The sequence below is a fragment of the Salarias fasciatus genome, chromosome 7, assembly GCF_902148845.1.
Source record: "Salarias fasciatus chromosome 7, fSalaFa1.1, whole genome shotgun sequence".
Classification (NCBI taxonomy): Eukaryota; Metazoa; Chordata; class Actinopteri; order Blenniiformes; family Blenniidae; genus Salarias; species Salarias fasciatus.
In genome coordinates, this window is record NC_043751.1 from 31,225,333 (window position 1) to 31,233,751 (window position 8,419).

General features: G+C 46.4%; 1 protein-coding gene across 1 annotated transcript; it reads left to right on the forward strand.

Annotated features, from left to right (window-relative positions):
- The first annotated feature begins 2,561 nt into the window (after positions 1 to 2,561).
- LOC115392374 (homeobox protein DBX1-like) lies at positions 2,562 to 7,965 on the forward strand. Its single transcript, XM_030096966.1, has 6 exons — positions 2,562 to 2,922; positions 3,472 to 3,552; positions 6,724 to 6,926; positions 7,363 to 7,508; positions 7,556 to 7,736; positions 7,792 to 7,965. The coding sequence occupies exons 1-6, from the start codon at positions 2,562 to 2,564 to the stop codon at positions 7,933 to 7,935; spliced, it is 1,116 nt and encodes a 371-aa protein (XP_029952826.1). The 3' UTR covers positions 7,936 to 7,965.
- The last annotated feature ends 454 nt before the right edge of the window (positions 7,966 to 8,419 follow it).

An 8,419-nucleotide genomic window follows, 5' to 3' on the forward strand; every position in this document is an offset into this window, starting at 1 on the left:
AATCAACTTTTAAAAAGTTACAAAGTAACATTTCTTTAGATACACAAGCAACAAGATAAAGACACAAAACAATGAAAAGACATAAAATTACAGAAAACGATTGAAAAGTTACAAAACTTTGACAAAAAGTAACAAAACAGACACAAATGAACCATGAAAATGAAAACAGCTCCAAAAGTTACAAAACATCTGCAAATTGACACAGAAACAATATTTTAAATTAACTCCAAAGTAACACAAAAAAAAAAACCTTTTCAACAACAAGACAAAGTTCCAAAACAGACACAGAACAAAACGACTCAAACTGGTCAAAAGAGAGGAGAAAACTTCGGTTTCTGAATTTCACTGTCAGACATTTGGTCGCAGAGCTGCAGTGTTCGACCCGCAGCAGCCTGGATGTCGCATTTCACAGCCAGTCACTCAGGGAACAGGTGCATTGTGGGAAGCGGGTCCTCTCCCTCTGTAAGGAGCTTTATCCGCGCAGCCAGATGATGTTTAATGGAAAGTTAATGTGGTTTTAATGCTTGTCGCAGCCCCTCGACAGTGAAGGCCTCACTAATCCGCTCAGAAACACAGCGCCCGGAGGGCCGCGCGGCACTGAAACGCACCGCCACAGTGCCGAGACTGAAGAGCAGGCTGGCTGAGCGGATAACCCCGATTCAAACATGTCGAAATAGCTGAAGGACGCGAAACTATTTGAAAAAGTTTCAAAAACTAAAAAAAAAAAAAAAAAAACACAAAACAATTTCAAAACGTCATAAATGAACTTCAAAGTGACATAAAGCAACTTTAAGATGTTACAGAACAACTTCACAAAGACACAGCAGCTGAAAACAGACACAAAATCACTTTAACAAGTTACAAAGTAACAACAGAAAGACACAAAACCACTTTAAACAGAGAGAAAAACAAGTTCATCAAACAAGGAGCTGCTGAGTTTCTGTTAGATTCTACTGGCAGATTAAGAGATTGATCTAAATCTGAAGACATGATGGACAAAGAGACTCACAGGACCCCAGATTATAGAGCAACTTCCTCCGCTAACGTCTACATTATAGAGCATCTTGATCCACTAACATCAGATTTTGGGCATCTTCCTCCCACTGACCAATGGAACTTCAGCTAGCTAGCTGAGCTAATGCTAATGCTAACACTACAATAAAACAGCCTGTTTAGACACAGAATCTTTACCAGGCAGCGAGTTTCACCTGCAGTAACTGGTTGTTTTCGGACTGATTATCAGAGCTGGCAGCTGACAGCTAGTTAACTAGTTAGCTGTGTGGTTAATGAGGCTTCCTGGTAAAGCTAATGGCCTTAAAATGAGTCTTAACCGGCGTTTAATTCACCAGCAGCTGCCGAGCAGCCGGCCGGCCGGCCCGGCCGACCGCGAGCCCAAATTAGTTCTGCCGGAGCGCGGAGTCCCTCCGGAGAACCATCTGCCGCCCCGCCACACAAAGGAGGGATTTCCTGCAGGAATAAAGTGCAGTGAATGCAGCACGGCCTGCAGGAGGATTTTCTGGTTAAGGTGTCGAGTTTCCCGGCAGATCCGCAGCACATTTCACCACCGGCTCCTTTTGTTGGAGATCAGACGGTTTGGTAACGATTCACCAGATTACTGCCACACACACACACACACACACACACACACACACACACACACACACACACTGACTGAACCGGAAAAACAGATGTTCGGGGTCATTAAGTGAAGTTTATCAGGTTCGGTTACAGAGTCACATCTGAACGTTTCCTGGACTTAATCCCATTCTGGAGATTTATAATTAAAAAAAACAAAACAAAAAAAAGAACGCACGTTTGAAAAATAAATCAAGGTCAATCAGAGCATTTGAAGGTCAGGCAGACAAAATAAATAACAGCCGAACTGAAGACAACATGGAGCTACATGCTAACTGTAAAGTTAAAAAAAGATACATGAGTAAACAAACACAAAACTTTACAATGAAATGATACAAAACAACACAAAATACAAATAACCAGCACGAAACAACATCACAACAAGAAAAACAGGAGAGAGAGCATGAGGAAAAAAACTGAGTGGAGACAAATAAAAGACGATGAAAACACCTGCTGTAACAGCAACACGGGAAATCACCATGAGATGGATGTAAAGCTGCATCACAGGCTTGTCGGCAGCATCTAAATATGTGTGTAAATATAAATAAAGGACATAAACAACGTGTTGACACAGGCAGAGCTGAGCGTGAGGCGTTCAGGGCCAGTCGGTGTTCTGTGAACTCGGTGAGGAACACCGTTCCTGAGATCAAAGGGAACCTCAGCAGAGCCGACTGAGAACACACACACACACACACACACACACACACACACACACACACACACAGTTAAATATGATGACGATGATGTTCCTCTTCCTCCTCCTCCTCCTCCAAACTTCAGCTTCAGTGATGAGAGTTGAACTTGTGTGTGTGTGTGTGTGTGTGTGTGTGTGTGTGTGTGTGTGTGTGTGTGTGTGTGTCGGTATAAAGCCTGTCCCCCGGGCCGTGCGGGAGCATTCCCCCGGGCGTGTCCCTCCTCCTCCGGTCATGATGTTCCAGTGCAGCGGGCTGCCCCCGCCTCTCTACCCGGCTCTGCTGCGTCCCCCGGCGGCCGTGTCGGCGCCGCTCGGCCGCTCTCTGCCCTCCGGCTTCCTGGTGGAGGACCTGCTGCGGCTCAGCCGGCCCGTCGGCTTCATCCAGCGGTCTTTCTCCTGCAGGAGCCCCGCGGAGCTGCTGCCGCTCAGCCCGGCTGCGGGGGCCTCCCCGCGGGCCCCGGGCCCCGGGACCGGCCCCGGCCCCGGCTCTGGCCCGGAGCGCGGGGCTCCCGGCTCTCCGCTCACCGCCTGCCCCGACTCAGGATGCCTGAAGTTCGGCGTGAGCGCCATCCTGGCCCCGGGCCCCCGGAGCGGTACCGAAGTTTATTATTATTATTATTATTATTATTATTATTATTATTATTATTATTATTAATAATTTTCTCTCATCGGTTGTATTGATTTAATATTTAATCTAGGATTAAATTCAGATTTTCTCATCTCTAATCCACTATAGTTTTAAAGTTTCACTTAGTCATGTATTTTAAAGGTTTTTCCAAATGTGTTAAATGTACATTTTTGCTCTTTTGCTTTTTGTTTTATTTTTTTATTTAATAGTAATCTAATTTCTCTCCCTCTCTCAAGGTTTTTCTTCAGTTGAAATAATCTGTTCTTGTTGAAATGCAGATTATTTTCATATTGTTTCATAATCATTCTGAAAGTATTGATTTATTTGAATCATCATTACAATTAATATTAATAATTTGTGTAATTAAGGACATTAATATAATATAATGTAATATAATGTAATATAATATAATATAATATAATATAATATAATATAATATAATATAATCCCTGAATGTTTTTGGATGTCGGAAGTTGCTGAACTGAGCGAACTTTGACGTTCCTCTCCTCTTCAGCTCCGGACGCGGACCGGAAGTCGTTCCCGCTGCCGTTCTTCGACGGTCTTCATCCCTTCCTCAGAGCTTCTTACCTCTCAGGTTGGTGGTTTGATTCCCCGTCGGATCCTGTTGGGGCTTTTCTTCAAGTAGTCGAACTAAAAACACGATTTGTGTTGAAAAACAAACAATTCTTTAAATTTATTCAAACTGAGGAAGTTTATTTATTTGCCAGATTGTTTTATTTATTTATTTATTTATTTTTTGTGTGAACAAAACCAAAGATTTTGACTTTTTAGTGACTCTGAAGAGACAAAGTTCCCGAGAGGGTCCTGAGCCCCCAGACCCCCCCAGACCCTCCCAGACCTCCAGACCCCTAGACCTCCACAGACCCTCCAAGACTCTACAGACCCTCCCAAAACCCCGCGACCCCCCAGACTCTTTTGATCCCCAGAACCGCTGGACCCTCAGACTCCTCCTAGAACCTCCACAAACCTTCCCAGACCCGGCAGACCGCCCAGACCCTCCCAGACCCTCCCAGACCCCCTGGGGTTCTCAACAAGCCCCCTTAACAGGCCCCAGGAGTCATATGTCGAGAATGCTCTGAAATGGAATTTGTAATGGAATGATCCCCTTCAGGCTGAAATGAGCTCTCTAGCGCCGCCTACTGGAAGGGAAGACGGCCGGTAGGAACACCATGGAGCCATCAGAGGAAAGAGAGGAGCTCAGTGTTGCTGTTCTCTTGATATTGTGGGTTTTATTAGGATTAATATTGATTTTAAACTTGATGGACAGGAGACTCTCTGAGTCTCTGACTCTCTGACTCTCTGAGTCTCTGAGTCTCTGAGTCTGAGGCTCAGAGCTGCTCCTTCGCCCTGCAGGAGAAGCTCTTCTCTGAGTTTTCCACTGATTTCCAAACCATCTGATTTTGACGCAGGAAGTTTCAGAAATGCTGGTTTCACCTTCTGGGTCCAGTAGAACCGGAGAAGACGTGGATGTTCTCTAGTGGAGCCTCCAGACCAGATCCCAGGAGTCACTCCTCTCAGCGCTCGCACAACATTTTCCTCCAAATTCATTCAGTTTGATTCAGAACGCGTTGAAGTGGTTAAATCCCTGCTTCTTCATTGTCAGACTTCAGAATAAAGCCAGATTAGACCAGGGGAGCTGAACGCCGTCTCTCCAGCCTCCAACCCCCACGCTTCTTCTCATTCCTCCAGTTTTACAGAGTTTATCCATCTTACACATCCATCCTCTCCACTCGACTTTTACTTTGAAGGGCTGCCACTTTCTTCTTGAGGCCGATGGAAGGTTTTAGCTCAGTGAGTGGAGGAGAGAGTGTTCTGCGTCCAGGTTCTCCTGTCACACGGTGTGGATTTTATGAGCCGTCAGAGTTTAAACTCCTCTGAAATCCTGTCTTGAAAATGTTTGCTGTCAGTTATAATGGAGCCAGATGGTCTTTCACAAACTCACGCCTCTACTGTCTAAAATAAAAGCCCTGCTGCTCTGAAAACCTCTCAGACTGAAAGAGAAAATATTTTTCTGTCGGAAACATAGATTGTAAATAAATGGATAGACCTTTCGTGACGCCACCCAAAGCGTTCCCAACCGCCGTTCTGAAGACTTCAGGACGTCTCCATATTGAATATTTGAAACCGGATGTAAATGTGATTGGTCCAGTTCGTCCCGTGACCGCATCACGTGGACAGAGGAGGCGCTGAGATAGAGCCATTTATGCAAAACTTTAACTCGGAAAATAAAATCAACAGATGATTTATGTGAAAATCAGAGTCTGGTGAAGCAGCAGGTTGTAGAAACTAGAGACAGAGACTAAATATGTGTATATATGTTCTGAAACCGGGCACTTTGTATGTTTATTTGCACTCTGAAAATCAGCATTTTTGAATGGGCTCTTTTTGAAACCAGCATCATCGCCCCCTGCTGGAATTTCTCTGGAATTGTAGCTTTTTCACACTTATTATCGTCATGTTTTATGAGTGGAGGTTGGTGCTTGGTCGGAAATGATAATTTTTTTATAAACTTCAACCTAAGTTTTGAGCTTTCTGCCAAAGAGAAACCTTTTCTTCCTGAAGGGGTCATGTGACTCTAATGACCTTATGTGGAGGTAGACTGATGACGTCATCCAGCTGAGAGCAGCTGTCAATCGAACTGACCAATCACTGATGAAGAGGAGTTCCTCCTCCTCCTCCTCCTCTGATTCTCTGATGTCGCAATAATTCTTAGTTTTTAATCTTTATCCCTTTTTCTGCTTCATTGTCTGATTTCCAGACTGATTCCCTCACAGCAGCGGATCGCCTGTCAAACTCTGAGCAGCTCACGTAGAAATCCTGGCTTTCCAAATAAAAGACCAGATCTCCTTCAAAATAAAAGTCTTTTTTTCACCCCCCCCCCCCAAAAAAAAAAAAACCTGGTGTGTTAGCTAGGTTAGAGGTGAGCCGGCTTTCAAAATAAAAGACCCAAACTACTTCAAAATAAAAATCATCTTTAATATTGAAAATAACTTTTAAAACCAACACATTGTATAATTACAGGCTGGCCGAGGTTCATGGAGATGTGCCCTGAAACGCCCCTCTAAATATTCTACAGACAGTGTGTGATGGAGCTGATCTCCAGGCTAATGACCTCAACCCAAAGAGAAACATTAATCGAATTGTTCTGCAATAATCTTCAACAATATTTCCTTTACTGACTTCCTGTCTAATCACTGTTAAACTCAACAGAATCGTCCCAGATGTGATAAATATTCATAAACAGATGAGATGCATTTTGGGGCTGTTTCATGTGGATTTTCCAGCTGTGTGTTTTTCTAGGTGTGTGTTCAGGATGTTTTTGAAGGTGCTTCCAGAGTGTTCTCCTGGTATTTTCACACTGTTTTGGGGTCATTTTCAGTCTTTTTAAAGTGTGTGTTCCAGGTGTTTTTTGGCTGTTTTCTGGTGTTGGGGGATTTTTAGGGGACGTTGTGACTTTGAGGGAACGTGGGGTTTCAGGCTGATTTTTCGGAAGTTTCCGGGCGCTGCTGTGTGAGTGAGCGGCCTCTAACGGGTCCGTTTCCGCTCGGCTGAGGGACACACAGTCCGAGGCTGCACGCCTCGTGACGGGCTGCGTGAGGCGCCACCGTGCCGTTTCTTTTCAAGAGTTTGAAGTGTGTTTCAGGTTCCATAGTGGTTCAGAGTGTGTTCAGGTTCCAGAGAGTGTTCAGAGTGTGTTCAGGTTCCAGAACGTTCCGTCACCTGCCCCCTGCTGTCTCCCCTCCAGCCTCATCCCCCATGGTTCCCGTCCCGGGGACGTTCTCGTGGCCCCCGGCCCCCAGAGGCCGCCCCCGCCGGGGGATGCTGCGGCGGGCCGTGTTCTCCGACCTGCAGAGGAAGGCGCTGGAGAGAACCTTCCAGAAACAGAAGTACATCAGCAAACCGGACCGCAAGAGGCTGGCAGGGAAGCTGGGACTGAAGGACTCACAGGTACCACACACACACACACACACACACACAGAGTAAGTATTTGTGTGATGTGTGTTTGTTGCGTGTTTGGTTTGTGCGTTTGTGCTGTGTGATGTCTGTCAGTTGTCTGTTGGTGTTCTGGAGTTTTTTGTGCAGTTGTTGATAATATTGTGTTGTTTAAGTTGCTGTTGATGGACTTGATGATGTTGTTGGTTGATCTTGATGTTGCCAGTTTTGTTGTTCGTAGCTGTTTGTTGTTTTTCATCGTTTGCTGTAGTTTTGTCTTCGTTGTTGTGTGTGAGTTTCATGGTGGACGTTGTTGGTTCTTTCTGTGGTTTATTGGTGTTTCTGCTGTTTGTTGGTGTTTTTGATGAAGTTGATGATGTTAGTTTGTCGTTTTTGTTTTGGGTGTTTTTGGGTTGAATAATGTTGTTGTCGTTGTCGTTTGTGTGTCCAGGTGAAGATCTGGTTCCAGAACCGCAGGATGAAGTGGAGGAACTCCAAAGAGAGAGAGCTGCTGTCCAGCGGCGGCTGCAGGCAGCAGACGCTCCCCACCAAGACCAACCCCCACCCGGACCTCAGCGACGTGGGCGGAGCCTTCCAGCACCGCCTGAGCCCGGAGCCACGCCCACCACTCCACCTGAGCCCAGAGCCACGCCCACCGCTCCACCTGAGCCCGGAGCCACGCCCACCGCTCCACCTGAGCCCAGAGCCACGCCCACCGCTCCGCCTGAGCCCAGAGCCACGCCCACCGCTCCACCTGAGCCCGGAGCCACGCCCACCGCTCCGCCTGAGCCCGGAGCCACGCCCACCACTCCACCTGAGCCCAGAGCCACGCCCACCGCTCCACCTGAGCCCGGAGCCACGCCCACCACTCCGCCTGCAGCATCAGCATCATGCTCCTCATCCTCACAGCAGCCCCTCCGCCTGCGCCTCTTCCTCCTCCTCCTCCTCCTCCTCTTCTCCATCAGCGTCCAGCAAACAGTCCGAGGCCTCCGAGTCAGACAGCGAAGAAATCACTGTGTCATAGGAGGATGAGGGGATGGATGAATGAATGGGTGGATGGTTGGATGGATGGATGGATCGATGAACAGATGAATAAATGAATGGATGGATGATGGTTGAACAGATTGATGGATGAATGGATGGATGGATGGATGGATGGATAACTGTACAGATGGGTGGATGAGTGAACGGATGGATGATGGATGAATGGATGGATGAGCGGATTGATGGATGGATTAACGAATGGATGAATGGATTTATTAACAGATGAATGGATGGATGGGTGAATGTACAGATGGATGGATGGATGACTGTACAGATGGATGGATGAGGGCTGGGAGAATGACTGGATGATGTAGAATCCGGTCTATGTACATATATCTGTGTGGTTTCCTGAGTCCGGGCTCGGTTTTCTCTCTGGACTCAGAAACTCTTTAAACTCGTCACGTTTTCCAAACAGAGGCTGTTTTCTCTATATTTTCTCTAATAAATCTCAAAAAGATTTTCAG

What these genes read in the sequence shown, in the direction of transcription:
- LOC115392374 (XM_030096966.1), top strand. Translation starts at nt 2,562, where the DNA reads ATGATGTTCCAGTGCAGCGGGCTGCCCCCGCCTCTCTACCCGGCTCTG. An exon ending in CAGAGCTTCTTACCTCTCAG is followed by an intron (nt 3,553 to 6,723) that starts GTTGGTGGTTTG and finishes TCTCCCCTCCAG; the next exon opens with CCTCATCCCCCATGGTTCCC. An exon ending in GACGTGGGCGGAGCCTTCCA is followed by an intron (nt 7,509 to 7,555) that starts GCACCGCCTGAG and finishes ACCTGAGCCCAG; the next exon opens with AGCCACGCCCACCGCTCCAC.